The 20,835-nt window shown below is 39.4% G+C and overlaps 1 protein-coding gene across 8 annotated transcripts in view; it reads left to right on the top strand.

The window, feature by feature from the left end:
• Positions 1–20,835, top strand: part of lrch3 (leucine-rich repeats and calponin homology (CH) domain containing 3) — a 142,049-nt gene that overhangs the window by 112,289 nt on the left and 8,925 nt on the right. For all 8 annotated transcript variants that reach the window (XM_059944417.1, XM_059944445.1, XM_059944436.1 and 5 more), the window contains 5 exons: positions 3,524–3,581; positions 4,633–4,737; positions 7,646–7,764; positions 11,344–11,481; positions 18,784–18,861. In XM_059944417.1, coding sequence (XP_059800400.1) covers positions 3,524–3,581; positions 4,633–4,737; positions 7,646–7,764; positions 11,344–11,481; positions 18,784–18,861 — 498 coding nt within the window. The remainder of the gene's footprint in view (positions 1–3,523; positions 3,582–4,632; positions 4,738–7,645; positions 7,765–11,343; positions 11,482–18,783; positions 18,862–20,835) is intronic.

The following is a 20,835-nucleotide window of genomic DNA, read 5'->3' on the forward strand; positions in this document are numbered from 1 at the left end:
GAGTAATCAAGAATCTATCAACCTGTACTGTAAATATACTCGATGACTTGGCCTCCACACTTGTCAATGAATTATACAGATTTGCCACCCTCAGGCAAAAGAAATTTGTCATCAACTCTGTTCTAAATGCACAATCCTCTATTCTGAGGCTGTGCCCTCTGATCCGAGAGTCACCCATTATAGGAAACATCCTCTCCATGTCCACTCTATCTAGGCCTTTTAATATTCAATAGGTTTCAAGGAGATCTCCCCTCATTCTTCTAAATTCCAGCGAATACAAGCCCAGAGGCATCAAACACTCCTCTATATGTTAACACTTACATTCCTGGAATCACTCTTGTGAACGTCTTCTGGTCACACTCCAATGCCAGCACATCTTTTAGATAAGGGACCCAAAACTTCCAAGTTCACAATACAAGTGTGGTCTGACCTATGTCTTATAAAGCCTCAGCATCACTTCCTTGTTCTTGTATTCTAGTCCTTATGAAATGAACGGTAACATTGCATTTCCTTTCCTTACCACCAACTCAACCTGCAAGTGAACCTTTAGGGAAAATGCACAAAGGACTCACAAGTCTTTTTGCACCTCTGACTTTTGAGCTTTCTCCCCAGTTAGAAAACAGTCTACGCCTTTATTCCTTCTCCCAAAGTGCATGACCATATACTATATTCCATCTGCCACTTATTTGCCCATTCTCCCAAGCTGTCTTGGTCCTTCTGCAGGCTCTATGCTTCCTCAACATTATCTGTCCCTCCAACTATTGTATGGTCTGCAAACTTGGACATATACAACTTGTCACCAGCAACCAACCAGAATAGGCCCTCTTTATTCACACTGTTTGTCTCCTGCCAGTTTTTCCTGTAATACCATGGGTTGTTACCTTGTTAAGCAGCCTCATGTGCAGCACCTTCGCAAAGGCCTTCTGAAACTTCAAGGAAACATCAGCTACTGACTCCTTCGTGTATCTCACCTGTTATTTCTTTAAAGAATTCCAATAGATTTATCAGGCAAGATTTCCCTTTAAAGAAACAATGCTGTATCATGTGCCTCCAAGTACCCCAAACCTTAACAATAGACTCCAACATCTTTCCAACCACTGAAGTCAGGCTAACTGGCCTATAATTTCCTTTTTTCAAGAGTGGAGTGACTTTTGCAACTTTTCAGTCCTCTAGAACCATTCCAGAATCTAGTGGTTCTTGAAAGATCTTTACTAATGCCTCCACAGTGAAGACTGATGCAAAATCCATATTCAGTTGGTCTGCCATTTCTTTGTCTCCACCCCCCTCCCATTACTACCTTGCCATAGTCATCTTCCAGTGGTTCAATATTCACTCATGCCTCTCATTTACTCATACATATATATATCTGATTTATGAAAATAACATTTGGTATCCTCTTTCATGTTATTGGCTTGCTTAGCTTCATATTTCATCTTTCCTCTTCCTTGTGGCTTTTTAGTTGCCTTCTGTTGGATTGTACAGCTTCCCAATCCTCTAAATTTCCACTAAAATTTGCTGTATTGTAAGCCTTCTTGTTTGCTTTTCTGCTGTCTTCGATTTCCCTTATCAGCCACAGTTGTATCATTCTCCCTTTAAAATACTTCTTCATCTTTGGTGTTTATCTATCCTGCGCCTTCCAAATTGTCCCTTGAAATTCCAGCCATTGCTGTTCTGCCATCATCCCTGATAATGTCCCCTTCCATCAACTTTGGTCAGCTCCTCTCTCATGCTTCTGTAATTCCCCTTTTCTCCACTGTAATAATGATGCCTCTGACTTTTATCTTTTTTTCTCTCAAACTGCAGGGTGAATCCTATCATATTATGATCAATGCCTCCTAAGGTTCCTTTACCTTAAACTCCCTAATTAAATCTAGTTCAATACACAACACCAGGTCAAAATTGCCTTTACCTTAGTGAGCACAACCACAAGCTGCTCTCAAGAGTCATAGGAATTCTACAAATTCCCTCTCTTGGGATCCAGCACTAACTTGATTTTCCCAATCTACCTGCATATTGAAATCCTCCATGACTATCATAAAATTGCCCTTATTACATGCCTTTTCTATCTCCCATTGTAATTTATATCCCACATCCTGGCTACTGTTTGGAGGCCCATCAGAGTCTTTTATCCTTGCAGTTTCTTAACTCTACCCACAAGGATTCTACATCTTCCAATCCTATGTCACTTCTTTCTAAGGATTTGATTTCATTTTATACCAAAAGAGCAACCCCACCCCCTCTGTCTACCTGTCTGTCCTTTCAATACAAGGTGTATCCTTGGAAGCTCAGCTCCCAACTATGATCTTCTTTCAGCCGTGACTCAGTGATGCCCATAACATCATACCTGCCAATCTCTAACTGTGCTACAAGATAATCACAGCATGCATTCAAATACAACACCTTCAGTCCTATATTCATCATCCTTTTTGATTTTGCCCTCGTTTTACACTTCAACTTATCCACTGACTGCAATTTTGCCTTATCACCTGTCTGTCTTCAGTCTCACTACACACTGAATTGACTTGTATACCAATTGCTCCATCCTCAGCTCTATCACTTCGGTTCCCATCCCCTATCAAATTAATTTAAACCCTCCCCAACAGCTGTAGCAAACCTGCCCATGAATATCCTATATAGCTGTATGAAAATAGTTATTATAAACCAAGCTGGTGTATATAATCTGTTTGAGAATATTTTGGAATTGTTAATTGGATGCTTACAGAGATGGAGTACAATTGCACTCATCTCAGTACCCTCCAGATAATGTGTGCATTAATTGGGCAATAGAGCCAGTGTCCTTGATAATGGGTGCTTTTGGAAGTTGCTACAGTTTAGGTTTTGCTTTCAGATTCTTTATTTACACTTTTACAAAATATTAACCAGCTGTGCTGTAATTTTTAGGTGCTTATTGCTGTTAAGTATTTCATCCAAGACCCAGTTCAATTGTTACATACCTGCATAGTGATTTTTATCTATTCTAGAGGATGCTTACCTAGCCTAATCTGTTCTTATTCACTTGCTCTGTTTCCCAGCTGAAAATGATTGATAATAACTTGGGAGCCCTAGTATTTGCAGATTTTACTATGCGGTGGAGTTTCTGTAACTTGTTATGATGCATGTTAGGTTGTATTGTACTTAGAGTCAATTCATATTATTAGAACTGATTTGAGTGGGAAGTAAATGACATTAATCAAGTCTCTTCAGTCAGGCCCTTAGCAGGCTGTTCGGCCAATAATACTAAATCTGTTTTGACTGTGGCATGCAAAACACAATGGTGTAGCTAAAGCTTTTAACTTTAATTAACTTTTATACATACAGTAACCAAAAATTATTGCAGAATAAACTAATTTTTAGTTCAGATTACACTTTAATTCACTGCTTTACTCTGAAAGAGTATCAAGATGTCAGTGTGGCTCAGTGTTGAAAAGGAAGTAAAATTGCAGAGAGGCTCCACATTGCTTGCTTTTAGTCTCTGTGCAACTCATCTTTTGTTAGTTTTTAAAAGTCTTGTCTTTTTCCTCAGAATGAAGACAAAGCACCCGTGTCACCAAATGCAACGACCCAATCATCTGCACATATAGGTAGGAGAAAAACCATTGCAAACTATAACAACAACAATTGTTCCTCTATTTGTATGCACAATAAAATTATGTATTTTGTGTTTCCTTCATTTGATGTCAAGTAAAACATTTACTTGTTTTTAAACAATGTTGCATTGTAATAAGCATCTGAGATAAGGATCAAAATTCAGCTTCAGCATTGTTATTATTCACCTGGTCAAGACAGGGACTGATAGAATGGCGCATGTTTTTGTAAAGCTCTGAAAACCCCTCCATTAATCTATTCATAATCTCTGATCTTGGAAATCTTAAAAATATCTACCTTCACATTTCTAGGTAGACTGGTGGTGGGCTACAATTACAAAAATTATCTAATCTTTGGGACAGGTTTCCCACTTTGACATGTGTTCAATTCACTTTTATCATTGAGAATATCTTGGTGTAATTCATTTGTCTCTATAGTCATTCAGCCCAAGGCGGAGTTATATCAGTCTAGTACATGGTAAGTGCCATGCATTCCCTGTTGCTAATTGTTAGGTTTCCAACTTATTTGTATTTCATTGGTGAAGTAGCCTACAGACAGTTTCAGGAGTCTGGAATCTCTTGACAGCAGAAAATAAAACTATTGAGTCTGGTGCAAAATGACTACAAACTGCGGAAAAATGGTATACATAACCAGTAAGCAGTATGTAGATTAAATAAATAAAAGTTGCCAAAAGTAGAATTAATAAAATATCAAAATTGAAAACTTACAAATACACAGCAAGTTTTGGAAAATTAATATTTTGAATATAGAAAAATATGGATATAAGGAGTGAATCAATAGCCAAGTCCTCTCTATTAAAAAGATCATTACTTTTAAACCAACTCATTACAGGTTGATCAAACCATTTATCATACATCATAAAATTACAATTTTACTGTGTTATGTTGGTATACCTCCCACCTCCCCCCACCCTTCCACCTCTCCTTTCCTCCCCTCTCCCCCTGCTCATACTGATTGTTAATTAAACTCGGTTTCTTAATTCTAACATCAAGTTCTGCTCATTTTTATCCTCATGTGTGTCTGCAGTCCAGCCTGGCCTTTCTTCTCCCCACTTTTACAAGCAGGCCATGCAACCTAACCGACCTGAAAGCTTTCTCTTGAGAGCAACCATGCGTGATGAAATGAAAAAGGGTAAGTGAGATGAAAGTAAATTTTGCATTGTTCAGTGGACCACAGGAAATAGTGTCATTAACACTGATTGTCATGCAATTCAGATTCAGATTCAGTTTATTGTCATTTAGAAACCAGAAATGCAATGCAGTTAAAAAATGAGACAACGTTCCTCCAGAATGATATCACAAAAGCACATGACAAAACAGACGACACCAGAAAATCCACATAACGTTTGGCAATCCCCAATCCTGAGTCCAGAGAGGCTGCTGCGTATTAATATCACGCTACCATCTTAGCGCGTTCCCCAGAAAGGAGCTCCAATCCCATCAGACAAAAAAAGACCAAAAACTAAAGCTACAAGACCTGCACAAAACCACATAGTTACAACAGTGCAAACAATAGCAGAATTGATAAAAAACAGACCATAGGCACAGTAAAAATAGTCCAAAGATGTTAAAAGACTGTAAGTTCAAAAGAAACCACCACACAGTTTCCACAAGTCCTCAGGGTCCCGATAGATTCATCATCCCACGCAGGCAGCAGAAGGGAATACCCCCGCTATGGACTTCCACGGCGCCGCCCAACTCAGCCTCACAGACGCAGCACGCAATGAAAGCTCCGTCAAACCCAACCTCGCAGACACAGCACACAGTGAAAGTGCTCCGACTGCAGCGGACTCCGAGTCCGTCGAACCTCCAAGCCTCCGACCACCCCTCCTGCACAGTTCCTCCGAGCACCATCCTCTGCCGAGCGTATTAAGATGCCCCTGCCAGCGGCCATCAGCAACGCGACCCTGAGGACTGGGTGCTTGTTCTTCCCAGCAGAGACCTGGACCTCACAGCAGCAGCAGCAACGAAGAAGGTCTTCCTGGAGATTTCCAGATGTTCCTCCATGCTCCCACGTCCGTTTTTTATCCGATTATGATTGTGCACGGCACCCCACTTAACAAATAACAGATAATCAGCTCCTTGTTTCTCTCCAAATGTGCAATATTTCTGTAAACAGTAGGTGACATACATCAGCAGAAAATGATACTTAGTTTTCTTATACATTCAAAGAATATGAATGCCCTGGGCTGCATCAGTATTTTTTGTCCATCCTAATTGCCCTTGAGAATGTGGTGGTGAGCAGCCTTCTTGTACCGCTGCAGGCCTATGGGTGTGGGTGTATGCACAATTCTGTTAGCAAAGGAGTTCCAGGATTTTGATCCAGTGGCAATAAAGGAACAGATAAGTTTCTAAGTCAGGACAATTTGTGACTTGGAGCAACTTCTGATTGGTAGTGTTCCCATGCTTTCACTGTCCTTATTCTTTGAATTTGTAGAGGTCATGGGTTTGAAAGGTGCACGCTAAGTTATCTTTGTGCAGTAAAACTTGTAAATGGTACATTGTACTGCTGCAGAGTGAGTGGATGGTTCTGGTTGGGATTTCTGTCAAGCCAGTTACCATGTCTTGTATGATGTTAAGCCAGTATGTGGCTGAGAAGATACACTCTGTCACATTGTGCACTACTGCATTATCTGAGGATTCACAAATAGTGCTGAACGTTATGCAAAAGGCAAGTATCCCTCCTTCTGACTTAACTGTTGAAGGAAAGGTCATTGATGAAATAGCTGAAGATGGTTGGGCCTAGGACACTACCCTGAGGAATTGCTGAGATTTGCTAAGAACATTTAGTAAACATGAGAATAAAGGAGTTCAGGAAATTACATGATAAAATCAAATACAAATGTCGATCATACATTGAAATACGCCTTGGGAGAAAATTCTTGAATTAGGGATAGATATTGATTCCTGCTTTCACAAAGTTTTTTTTCTTCTTTGCTGCTTCATGTGTAAATAACAAGCACTTAACATTTAGCTGTCCCTGCATTACTATAGAGACATCATTGACAAATATACTTTGGGTTGCATTGGAAGCAGATCAGAAATTTTTTAAATCTCTGCTTCCTGTCAAGATGTTCTTGGCACAACTTTCATCATAGCTACAAATATCTCCTTTATTCAAAATCAGAATCTGGCTTATTATTACTGACATATATTGTGAAATTTGTTGTTTTGTGGCTGCAGTGTAGTACTTAAAAGATTCCAAAGTTAATAATAAATATGCAAGAAATAAATAAATAGTGAGGTGATGTTCATGGATTCATGGACCATTCAGAAATCTGATGGAGGAATGGAAGAAGCTGTTTCTAAAAAGTTGAGTATTCGTCTTCAAGCTTCTGTATCTCCTCCCTGATGGCAGTAACAAGAAGAGGGCATGGCCTAGATGGTATGGGTCTTTAATGATGAATGCCTCCTTCTCTCTTCATTTGCTTGAACATATCTCTGAATAACCTGGGATTTTTCTTCATTGAGATCTGTACTGAAATGCAAAATATGTTGCAGTCTTGCATTAAAAATGTCAGTTTAGACTCCTCAAAATTTTAGAATTGAAGTTTCTAGATTACATAGTTGTAGATTCTTTTTCTCATCATTGGGTTGTTCCTATTGATGCCAGATTAAAATATCAAATGGTTCAGGCTTTCATATAAACAATGGTTGTCTGGTTTAAATTGAGATGTAGCAATTGAGGAGAAGTCTGACAATTCAGTGCCTATCAGAGAAAACAAAAAGTTGAAGAGAAGGATGATCAAGTTGTATATCAATTTCTTATTTTATTGTTACTTCCATTATCCTTTTGTTCACTGTAATGCAGGACAATGTATTTAGCCCCGGATTAATTTTTAGTACCTTGTTCATGATGCCTTAAGTGGCTATCACATCTTTAAAAAGAGTTACAATGTATCTGAGGGCTACAAATTATTTAACCCCATTGAATTTACAAAGGGATTTCATCAACAAATATGTGTTGGATACTTGATACGAATGTCAAGCAGCAATGTCCCCGTGGTAATTTCTTATGCACAATTGACCTTTTTTTCTAGATGGGAACTTTTCTGCTTTGTCCTCTGTAAACTCTGGCCAGGATTCTGAAATCCCGATGATGCTGCAGAACCAAAAACAATATGAGGATGAACAGAGAGCGGTTCAGCAACTAAGGAAGGTAATCAATCGTACAATTGTCCACAGTTGAAGCATCACTGCACTGGCCTGCAGTAAACAAGTCCACAGAAAAATTATCTAATGATAGATTGTGGAACATACTAATGAATTCATGATGGAATGATTTTGAATGGTATTTATGTAAATAAATGCAAGGAAGATGCCTGTGCTTTTTTTTCAAATCCCCTCAGACTGCCAAAAGTCTGGAACATTAATGTGCTCCTGGAATAAAGTTTAGAGATTTGTTGACACCTGCCAGTCATAAACCACATAAACTACCCACTAACCAACCCCACAACACCCCCACCACCAACACTTTATTATTTTCTGTCAGAGTAACCATACGTACAGACACTCCTGTACCTAGTGTCACTTTACGTACATACGATCAATCTATGTATATAAGCTATCATAAGTTTATTGTGTTATTTTATTATTTTAGAACTCATAGAAAAAGGGTGCTGCAGCATAGATATAGGCCTGTATTTATCTGCCTAGTCTCAACAACCTGTACCTGGACCATAGCCCTTCACACACCTCCCTTCCATGTACTTATCCTAATTTGTCTTAAATGTTGAAATCCAACCCATATCCACCACTGGCAATGGCAGCTTGTTCTACACTCTCACTAACCACTGAGTGAAGAAGTTCCCTGTCATGTTCCCCTTAAACATTTCACCTTTCACCCTTAATCCATAACCTGTAGTTGTAGTCTCACCCAACCTCAGAAGAAAATGTCTGGTTGCACTTACCCCATCTATACCCCTCATAATTTTTTATACCTCTATCAAATCTCCATTCTGGGGAATAAAGTTGTAACCTATTTAATCTTCCCCTATACTCAGATCTTCAATTCCCGGCAACATCTGTGTAAATTTTCTTTGCACTCTTTCAATTTTATTTATATCTTTTCTGTAGGTAGATTATTGTGTTGTTTATCTTATTGTGTATTATTTTGTGCTGCTTTGGAACCAGAGTAACAATTATGTTATCCTGCTTTACACTTGTGTACTGAAATGGCATTAAATAATATTGAATCTTGAACAAGCCTTTCTGCTTGACTTATGCACTAATCGTTTACACCAATCCCAGTTTTTCTCCCCAAGTTCCTATTATCTCTTTTATATTCTTCCTATCACCTATACATTAAAGTCAATTTACAATACCCAATCAGCCTCCAAACCTGCACATCACTGGTATATGGGAGGAAACCAGGGCACCCAGAGGCAATCATGGGGAAAACATACAAACTCAATATAGATGGAAGCAAGGTCAGGTTTGAGGCTGGGTTTCTGGAGTTGTGAGGTAACAGCTATATTAGCTGCACCACCCTCCACCTCCACAACATGAGACTCTCTAGTCTAAATGCAGGTCCATACCTCCTCGTATCTCCATACCTCATGACTCTTGACTGTCTTCTGAAATAGGTTAACAAGCTAAAAAGTTAATGCAACTGGCACTACCAGCAATTCCCAAGTGCTGTGCATGAATAGAAAGGGGAAAAAAAACACATTAATCTGTTGAAATTTGTGCTTGTCAAGTTAGGGAAATAAAATCTACCACTTTGATCACCTAGTTCTGGTGTCCCACAGTAAAGTATTTAAATGAGTCTTTTCATTTCTGACATCAAAAACGGGGATGGTGCCGGAGGATTGGCGTATTGCTCATGTGGTTCCATTGTTTAAAAAGGGTTCTAAGAGTAAACCTAGCATTATAGGCCTGTCAGTTTGATGTCAGTGGTGGGTAAATTAATGGAAAGTATTCTTAGAGATGGTATATATAATTATCTGGATAGACAGGGTCTGATTAGGAACAGTCAGCATGGATTTGTGCATGGGTCATGTTTGACAAATCTTATTGAATTTTTTGAAGACGTTACAAGGAAAGTTGACAAGGGTAAAGCAGTGGGTGTTGTCTATATGGTCTTCAGTAAGGCCTTTGACAAGGTTCCACAAAGAAGGTTAGTTAGGAAGGTTCAATTGTTAGGTATTAATACTGAAGTAGTAAAATGGATTCAACAGTGGCTGGATGGAAGATGCCAGAGAGTAATGGTGGATAACTGTTTGTCAGGTTGGAGGCTGGTGACGAGTGGTATGCCTCAGGGATCTGTACTGGGTCCAATGTTGTTTGTCATATACATTAATGATCTGGATGATGGGGTGGTAAATTGGATTAGTAAGTATGCAGATGATACTAAGGTAGGTGACGTTGTGGATAATGAAGTAGGTTTTCAAAGCTTGCAGAGAGATTTAGGCCAGTTAGAAGAGTGGGCTGAACGATGGCAGATGGAGTTTAATGCTGATAAGTGTGAGGTGCTACATTTTGGTAGGAATAATCCAAATAGGACATACGTGGTAAATGGTAGGGCATTGAAGAATGCAGTAGAACAGAGTGATCTAGGAATAATGGTGCATAGTTCTCTGAAGGTGGAATCTTATGTGGATAGGGTGGATAGGCTTCAGATCCCTCCAGACTAATAGGCACTGGAGAAGTTTTTTCCCTACTGCAGTCACTTTGCTGAACAGTTAACTGTCGGCTAACTATTACTTGGATTGCACTACTTGTATGTATAATCTATATTTTCATTTATATTTATCATTATTATTGTTATGAGCAGAGAGACATCTGCCAGAAGTAAATTCCTTGTATGTGCACAGGTACTTGGCGATTAAAGTCTGATTCTGAAGAAAGCTTTTGGTATGCTTTATAAATCAGAGCATTGAGTATAGGAGTTGGGCTGTAATGTTAAAGTTGTACAAGGCATTGGTAAGGCTGAATTTGGAGTATTGTGTACAGTTCTGGTTCAAATTATAGGAAAGCTGTCAAAAAAATAGAGAGAGTACAGAGAAGATTTACTAGAATGTTACCTGGGTTTCAGCACCTAAGTTACAGGGAAAGGTTGAACAAGTTAGGACTTTATTCTTTGGAGCGTAGAAGGTTGAGGGGGGACTTGATAGAGGTATTTAAAATTATGAGGGGGATGGATAGAGTTGACGTGGATAGGCTTTTTCCATTGAGAGTAGGGGAGATTCAAACAAGGGGACGTGAGTTGAGAGTTAGGGGGCAAAAGTTTAAGGGTAACACGAGGGGGAATTTCTTTACTCAGAGAGTGGTAGCTGTGTGGAATGAGCTTCCAGTAGAAGGGGTAGAGGCAGGTTCGGTATTGTCATTTAAAGTAAAATTGGATAGGTATATGGACAGGAAAGGAATGGAGGGTTATGGGCTGAGTGCGGGTCAGCGGTACTAGAGTAAGCGTTCAGCACGGACTAGAAGGGCCGAGATGGCTTGTTTCCATGCTGTAATTGTTATGTGGTTATACCAACCATTTTTAAGTAAACTACCATCTTAACTACCACATTAATCTGCTTTTATCTTGTGTTAATATATCCATTAGGAATAGGGCCATATTTATTATTACAAAATGTTTTAGCTATCAGATGGTAAAATGAAATTACTTTATTTGAATTTAAGTTGCAGAACTAAAATTCAAGTGTATCACTTAATCCTCTGCATCACTGTTTATAAAATGTATTTGCTAAACAATTAACCATTATAGATTTTTCACTGATTTATTTTTCAGAACATTGAATCACGGTTAAAGGTTTCACTCCCAAGTGATCTTGGAACAGCACTTACAGATGGTGTTGTCCTCTGTCATCTGGCTAATCATGTGAGACCACGGTCAGTCCCTAGTATCCATGTCCCATCTCCAGCAGTGGTGAGTATTCTGAAGTGTAATTCCATCAGCTGCATCCTCAACAGCAATTGACAGAGTGTCAGTTTTCACTTGCAGGCTTAGGCATCCTTGCCATCACCATTGGCAAATGCAATGTTAGCTTTCATTTCAAGAGGACTGCAATATAAAAGCAAGGATGTAATGTTGAAACTTTATAAAGCATTGATGAGGCCTGGTTTGGGCCTCTTATTTTAGAAAGGATGTGCTGAAACTGGAGAGGGTTCCAAGGAAGTTAACAAAAATTATTCCAGGATTGAATGGCTTGTCATAGGAAGAGCATCTGATGGCTCTGGGCAGAAGAATGAGAGGTGACTTCATTGAAACCTAATAAATGGTGAAAGGCCTTGATAGAATGGATATAGAGAGGATATGTCCTATGGTGGGAGAGTCTTTAAGACCAGAAGACAGCCTGAGAATAGAGAGGTGTCCTCTTAGAACGGAGATGAGGAGAAATTTAATTTGCCAGAGGGCAGTGAATCTGTGGAATTCTTTGCCACAGGCAGCTGTGGAGGCCAAGTCGTTAAGTATATTTAACATACAGGTTGATAGATTCTTGATTGGTCAGGGCATGAAGGGATATGGGGATGAGGTAGGAGATTGAGGCTGAGAGGAAAATTGGATCAGCCATGATTAAATGGCGAGCAGATTTAATGGGCCAAAAGGCCTATATCTTATAGTCTTACGGTTTTATCTTGACCCCTCCATTGACCTCTTGTCCAGCAGTCAGTAATGCATGAGTAGAAAAATCCTCCAGCTAAATACTATGAAGATAGAAACTAATGGTCTTAGCTCTCTGTATCTTACTCTGTACAGTACCTTCAAAGCAACTCTTTCCCTTGTAACTTCCTGGGACTGAACTAGGTAGTTTTGTTATCATAATGATACTTAATCCTATGATTTATTAATATGAGAATACCCTATTGTCCACATATTTTACCTCCTTAAACTTGCACTGTCCCAACATCTCAACTGCTGCAAAAAAAAAACTTTCATCAGAGAATTGTGGAACCAGGTGCTTATGGCTCACTTCATCCTCCATGTGTGCTAATCCTATTTACCTGCATTAGCCCCATATACAGCACTTCACCTTTGCTATCCAGATACCTATTTGAATGCCTTTTAAGCTGTATAACTGTATCTGCCTCTACTACCTCCTCTGGTTCAGTTCATATATTCACCACCCTCAGTTTGATAAGCTTACCCCTCAAATCTCATATATTTCTCACCTCTAGTTTTGGACTGCCCTCAATTACATAAACCACTATAACCCTGTATCCTGTATTCCAAGTGAAAGTAGGCCCATCTAATCCAATTTCTCTTAATGCCTCATCTCTCCATTCCAGGCAATATTCTGGTAAATCTCTTCTACGCTCTCTGCATTGCTACCCTGACCTTCATGAACTATGGTGAACAGAAGCGTACATCTGTCTAACACTGTCTAACCAATGTTCTGCAACACGCTATCCCAACTCTTATATTCGGTGCCTCAGCCTGTGAAGGCAAGCAAACCGATTGGGTTTTTCCACAACCCTATCCACTTATGTCGCCATTTTCAGGGAGCTCCGGGCATGCACCTCAAGATTTCCCTGTGCATCGACTCACCTTATATCCATATAACCATAAAACGATTACAGCATGGAAACAAACCATCTCGTCTGTGCCGAATGCTTACTTTCACGTAGTCCCACTGACCCACACTCAGCCCATAACCCTCCATTCCTTTCCTGTCCATATACGTATCCAATTTTACTTTAAATGACAATACCGAACCTCTACCACTTCCACTGAAAGCTCGTTCCACACAACTACCACACCTCTGAATAAAGAAATTCCCCCTTGTGTTACCCCTAAGCTTTTGCCCCCTCTCAACTCATGTCCTCTTGTTTGAATCTCCCCTACTCTCAATGGAAAAAGCCTGTCCACGTCAACTCTGTCTATCCCCCTCATAATTTTAAATACCTCTATCAAGTCCCCCCTCAAACTTCTACGCTCCAAAGAATAAAGACCTAACTTGTTCAACCTTTCCCTGTAACTTAGGTGCCGAAACCCAGGTAACATTCTATAAATCTTCTCTGTACTCTCTCTGTCCCTGCTATTTACTCTATATGTTTTACCTGAATGTGACCTCCCAATGTACATTACCACAGACTTTCCAGTTGATGTAAATCCCACTATAATCAGCCCCTTTGTTATATCTAATCGTCTATTCTAATGCATTCCAAGCCATTTCCATTATTCTACTGTCTGGCTGTTTTGATTAAAACTATTGTCTCATTGTAGACCATTCATCGCCCTACATTGGCACACAGTTAAAGTCTTACTTTCAAAATTCTTTTCAATGTTTTCAAATTCACCCTTGATCTTACTCATCTAGAGTTTTGTAACCTTGTTTATTCTCGTAATCCTCTAATTATCCAATTTCTGGCCTCTTGATCATCTCCAGGTTTAATTGTTTTACTACTGGCAGATCTGCAGTCAGCTGGGAAAGCTCTCAGCTGTTGAATTGCATATTTAAGGCACTTCTTAAAATCAATTTAGTCTTTTTTGTGTTTTGCTCTGATGTCTCTTATGTGACACACAAACTGCTAGAGGAGCTCAGCAGGCCAGTCAGCACCAATGGAAAACAGTAAATAGTCAAATTTTAATGCCGAGACTCTTCATTAGGACTGGGGGAAAAGCTGAGAAGTCAGAGCAAGAGGGTGGGGGAGGGGAGGAATAAGTACAAGGTGGTAGGTGACAGGTGAGACCAGGAGGGTGAAGTAAGGAGTTGGGAAGTTGATAGGTGAAAGAGATAAAGGGCTGGAGAAGGGGGAATTTTGATGAGAGGGTAAAAGACATTGGAAGAGAGGGAAGAGGAGGAGTACCAGAGGGAGATCATGGGCAAGTAAAAAGATAAGGTGTGAGAGGGAAACGGAAATGGGAGAATGGTGAAGAGGGTGGGGCAATTACCAGAAAACAACATTCATGCCATCCAGTTGGAGGCTACCCAGAAGAAACATACTGTGTTGCTCCTACAACCTGAGTGTGGCCTCATTGCGACAGTAGAGGAGGCCATGGACTGATGGATGGGACTGGGAAGTGGAATTGAAATGGGTGCCATCAGGAGATCCTGCTTTTTCTGGCAGATGCAGCGTAGGTGCTCAGCAAAGCATTTTTCCAACCTACGTCGGGTCTGACCAATATGCAAAAGGCCACGCTGGGCAGCTGGCGCAGCAGATATAGTAGATGACTCCAACAGACCCACAGATGAAGTGCCGCCTCACCTGGAAGGACTGTTTGGGGCCCTGAATGGTCATGAGGGAGGAGGTGTAGTGCTTGTTCCACTTGCAGTGGGGAGGGACGGGAGCGACTTCCTGAGGAGACAGAGGTCCTTTAACATCTGCCAAACAATGCTGAGGATGTTCTACGAGTCATGTTTGCTGTTGTGTGCTGGGGCAGCAGGCTGAGGGTAGCAGACACCAACAGAATCAACAAACTCATTCGTAAGGCCGGTGATGTTGTGGGGGTGGAACTGGACTCTCTGACGGTGGTGTCTGAAAAGAGGATGCTGTCCAAGTTGCATGCCATCTTGGGCAATGTCTCCCATCCACTCCATAATGTACTGGTTAGGCTTCAGCCAGGGACTCATTCCACCGAGATGCAACACTGAGCATCGTAGGAAGTCATTCCTGCCTGTGGCCATCAAACTTTACAACTCCTCCCTTGGAGTGTCAGACACCCTGAGCCAATAGGCTGATTTCCACTGGGAAAACTTTACTCATTATTATTTAATTATTTATGGTTTTATATTGCTATATTTCTACACTATCCTTGGTTGGTGCAACTGTAACGAAACCCAATTTCCCTCATGATCAATAAAGTATGTCTGTCTGAGCCACGTTGGAAGTGATCCACACAGAAAGCGAGAAGTGTGGGGGGTGTGGGTGGGAAAGATGTGTTTAGTGGTGGGTTCCCATTGGAGATGGCGGAAGTTACAGACAAAGTTACAGAAGCTAGACACAATGTCCAATTTTGTTCATAATTGGACAATTATGTAATTGTCTGTAATACCTTGGAACATTATGCCATGTTAAAAGCAATGTAAAATATGTATTACTATTGTTGTTATTCCTCCATGAGAGTAAGAATTATGTACTAGTTACATCCAGTTGGTGGTGATACTAAAAGGTTTTATTGCCACAAAAAAGCTGTTGTGCTCATAAAACTTGCATTTTCAAATTCCAGTTCTAATTTCATCAGTTGCCTTGTCTTTGATTCTGATAATTGAACACAAAGTAGTAGTTGAACATGACTTCTCATGATTTAGTATAAACACCACAAAATTTTAGTTACTTAATGTCCATGGAAGGTAGAAATAGGCAGGTTGGACAAGTGTATTCTAATGATCAAGTTTAGAGGTAACAAAGGTACAGGATAAGTATTCTAACCACCAAGCTGGAACATATGGGAAGTGGAAATTCATTTTCATAAATATGCAATAAATGTATAAATTAATACATTTAAAACTCTTCTGGGTTGACTTCAGTTACCAGAAAAAGACAATGGAGTAACAAGTTAGGGAACTGAGCTTTTTGCAGGGACTAAAGAAAATTATTTTGGTCATCTCATTATTTGGTTGGAGTATATATCTCATTTAATGTAAATGGTGTAATAGGAGTCTGACAAATTTGAAGGCAGTAAAGGGAATAGATGGCAGACTTGACTGTAAAGGTACATTATACTAAACCAGGAAGATCAGGGATTGCAGACTGTTTGGTCTAAACTGTTGTCTGAAAATCAGTCAGATGGAGGGAACTCTCGAGTTAAACTTCGGCATTGTGGACAAGGTGACCTCCAGTGTAGGAAGGCAGATTTGTTGTGTGATCAAATAGGAAATGCTTAAATAATTTGCTGAATGGTTCATTGTGTGTGAAATTTCAACAAGTTAGGGAGAGCCGAGTAGAATTCCAGATGGTTTTTATAGCAACTTCACTGTAGCTAATTAATTCGGGGCAGTATGGTATGGGGGACGGTGGGGATGTAGCAGCATGTTAGCATTATGATTAGCATAACGCTTTGCAGCACCAACAGTCAGGGTTCAATATTCACCACTGTCTGTAAGGAGTTTGTACATTTTCCCCGTAACTACATGGATTTCCTCCTTATTGGTGCTCTGGTTTCTTCTCACATACATTCCAAAGACATTTGGGTAACGAGTTGTGAGCATGCTGTGATTGTGCCAGAAGCATGGCAATATTTGTGGGATACCTCCAGCACATCCTCAGACTGCATTGGTCGTTGACACAAACAACACAGTTCACTGTTGGTTTTGATGCTTCGATATATATGTGATAAATAAAATTAATTTTTAATCTTTCTTCTGTGGTGCAAATATTGTTTGCCGCTTATCAGCCCATTTTTGATTGTTATTTAGATCTTATTGTGTGCTGGCTTGAACTGCTTCATTTATTGAGGAGATGTTTGTGCAATCATCAGTAAAAGTTCTTAGTTGGAACCTTCTGATGGAGTAAAGTCATTGATGATTTAGCTAAAGATGGTTGGGCCAATGACACTTAACATGAGGAACCCCTGTGTTGATGCCCTGATGCTGGGTCAATGGATCTCCCCTAACTACAGTTGCTTTATTTTGTGTGAGGTGTGAATCCACCCAATAGAGTGTATTTCTTTTTCTTGCTCTATGACTTCAATTTAATCATGGTAAAATGTTGCCTTGATGTCAAAGGCAGTCACCAATAGAATTCATCTGCTTGGTGTTGCCACATGCATCTGTGGAGGCCAGGTCATTGGGTGTATTTGAGGCAGAGATTGATAGATTCTTGATGAGACATGGCATCGAAGGTATGGGGAATGGGACTAAAGGGGAGATTGGATCAGCTCATGATGAAATGGCGGAGCAGACTCGATGGGCCGAATGGCTCATTTCTGCTCCTTTGTCTTATGGAGAAGACCAGGAACTGGGGTTGAAGAGGAGAAAAAAAGGATCAGCCATGATGAAATGGCAGAGCAGACTCGATGGGCCAAATGGCCTAATTCTGCTCCTATGTCTTATGGTCTTATGTTGGGATTAAGTTTGTGATGAGGTCTGGAACCAATAGTTCTGGCAAAACCCAGTTTGAGCAAGAGTGAGCAGGTTATTGGTGAGTAAGTATTATCTAATAGCCCTGTTGCTGACACCTTTCATCACTTTGCTGGTGAATGAGGTTAGACTAATTATGTAGTAGTTAGCCGTGTTAGACTTATAACTGTTTTTTGGAAACAGGTAGATTCCAGTATTGCAAATATACTAAAATAGCTTGGCTAGAGATAACACCAGTTTTGGAATGTAGTTGGCATGCGGTCTGCTCCAGTGGCCTTTGCTGTACAAAGCCACTTTTGATATTACATGGAGTACATCAAGTTGACTGCTTTCTGTGATTCTGAAGATCTCTTGAGAAAATTATGGTGGCATTGTGCTTGCTCACTGCATCCTTAAATGATTATTTGATGTCCTGTCATTGTTTAACGATTTGCATTTTAGTGTAAACTTCAATCTAACCTTTTTATAACTGCTGAAGTACAGAGATTTCCTAAAAATGGACTGAAGTAACACACACAAAACTCAGTAAGTCAGTCAGCATCCATGGAAATTAACAGTCAATGTTTCAGGCCAAGACACTTCTTCAAGACTGGAAAGGAAGGGGAGGATGATAGCAGAATAAAAAAGTTGGGAGGAGTGGAAGGAGGACTAGCTAGAAGGTGATAGGTGAAGTCAGGTGGGTGGGGAAGGTCAAGGGCTGCAGAAGAAGGAATCTGATAGCAGAGAAGAGTGGATCGTGGGAGAAAGGGGAAGAAGGAAGGGTAGCAGTGGAGGTGACAGGCAGGTGAGAAGTGGTAAAAGGCCAGAGTGGAGAATAGAAGAAAGGGGAAGGGAAAAAGTTACTGAAAGAGGAAATCGATGTTTGTGACATCAGGCTGGAGGCTACCTAGACAGAATATGAGGCATTGCTCCTGCACCCTGAGAATGGCCTCATTGTGGCAAAAGAGAAGGCTGTGGACTGGCATGTCAGAAGTATTGAAGCGCTGAGGCAGCATTTAAAGCCTCAGCAGTTTCAGTTCAAACTAAACTTTCTCTTTATGTATAACTGCATGGGGTAATTAAATATAAACATAAGTTCTATAAATATCCTATGTGCCTCTTTTTTCAATCCATCACCTCCTGTTGTATTATCCAACATTTTCCTATAATATCTCCCATAGACTGAACTTTGACTTCAGTTTACTAGCTTGTTCAACTTCTGGTTACAGCCCAAACTTACAATGGCAAAATGCAGACGAAATGTGGAGAACTTCTTAGAGGCATGTAAGAAAATTGGTGTACCACAGGTACGTGCACTTGTTTTGAGGTTATATGAAGTCTACGTCAAACCTAGATTCTGTGCCTCTACATGGTTCATTCTGCTGTTTTTATTGACATCTAACATTATTGATGCAATAATTGACAAATCAGTCATCACTGACCAGTCACATATTTAGAAAAAAAATCAGAAACAAACACCATTATTGTGATTATTGCTTATTTCCCTCTTTATTTCTCTTTCAATTTTCTCTCTTTCCCATTTCATCAGTCATTACCAAGTACTCCAATTCATATTCTTTCTCTTAATGGAGATCTCAACTGAAATCTGTTCAGTTCCAGTGTCTCTTCTCTGTCGAGCAAGCGACCCACTGTCCTGAAAAGTTTTTCTTGCCGCTACAGCCAGCTTCCTATTGTGCATTCTGCAGTTCTTTTTTCACACTCTGACAGTTACACTGCACAAGATTTCAGAGCCATTGTCATTTCTTTGTTTTAAAGTTAACGTTGAATTTTAAATTACCAGAGTGTGGACATGCTCAAGAGAGTTAATTAAACAAATCTGGTTTGATGATACAGTATTCTTGGCCTATTAATGTTGGAATCTCTTTTGAATCTTTTTACAGAGAGAAATTTGATCTAAAGCAATAGAAAATAGAAAATGCAAGACAACATTTCATCATTACTCTCCATCGAATGATGAGTGTTTCCAGCATTTTCTACTTTCACTGTTAATTTCCATTAGTGTCAGCTTCTTCCCCCCACCCCCCCCCCCATGCGTTTAGAGAAGTAAACTTTTTTCCTTAGTTTTATCAGAATTTTGCATGATTCATTAAAAATATAACCTTGGCATTAACTCAGGAACATTTTTAACAGCATGTGATTTTTATAAAATATATATTTAACTATAAGGAATTGCAAAACTGAATTCCAGAACTGATGATGTTATGTATGCTGGATTTAGAGGTACAAATTTACTGAAAACTGTAATATTGTCTTCATGTCACAATTAAAATAATACTTTTTATATTAAAATAAATTTCAAAGATGTGAGACTTCAAAGTATGTGGACTTCCGTCGGTACAACAATAGTGTGTTTTCAGTATCTCCGGTCTCCTGCATGTATAAGTTTTACCTTCTGGGTATATGGGTATATGATTTAATTTTTGTTGGATGACTTGAATCTTTTAGCTGGATTTATACCTGCATGAGCTGGAGAGAAACTATTTTAACTTAACATACTTTGACAATAGACAAGAACAATGTTTCTACATTCTACAATTTATTTGGCGCTGTTTTGGGCATAATATTGAACATTCCTTTCTTTCAAATGTGAGGTTTCTTGGTGCATCTTCAACTAAAAGAGAATACAGCCGGTCAGACAAAAACAATTGCAATAGGTTTCTAAAAGCCATATTTTCTTTGTACAGAGTGTACTGCCAATGATGTCACTATTAATTCCATGAAGTATTTTATCCACAAATATGTAAATTGTCATTGTACCATTTATTGATCATAAACTAACTAGAAGAATACAAAAACCACTATGGATTATTGTGGCAGTACTGTGGCAGATCATTAACAATTGTGTATTTGCAATTCTCAATGGCGAATGCAGTGAACTGTATAATGTCCTTGTGTGAATCATAATTAAAGTAATTTAAGAGCATTTTAAAATTTATCGTAATCAGAAACATTGGTCCCTGCATCCAGGATATTCACAAAGTACAGATATTTATGCTTTCAGATTAAATTCTTGTGCTTCATTGATACAACCTGTTTTCATGTTTTTGTTAAATGTGTTTATCTAATTGAAATTATGTTCCTACATTAGGTTTAACAATAAAAGATCAGAATTACAAGAGACCTGATAATCTTAGCATCAATACAATTAACTGCATTTGAAATGTCAATTAAAGACTCAACTTTCAATTGAGTCTTTAAAATAATTGTTCTCTGATTTCTTATTGAGTATGATTGAAAAGTAAACAGTTACAATGAAAATA

Source organism: Hypanus sabinus, chromosome 2 (assembly GCF_030144855.1).
Source record: "Hypanus sabinus isolate sHypSab1 chromosome 2, sHypSab1.hap1, whole genome shotgun sequence".
Classification (NCBI taxonomy): Eukaryota; Metazoa; Chordata; class Chondrichthyes; order Myliobatiformes; family Dasyatidae; genus Hypanus; species Hypanus sabinus.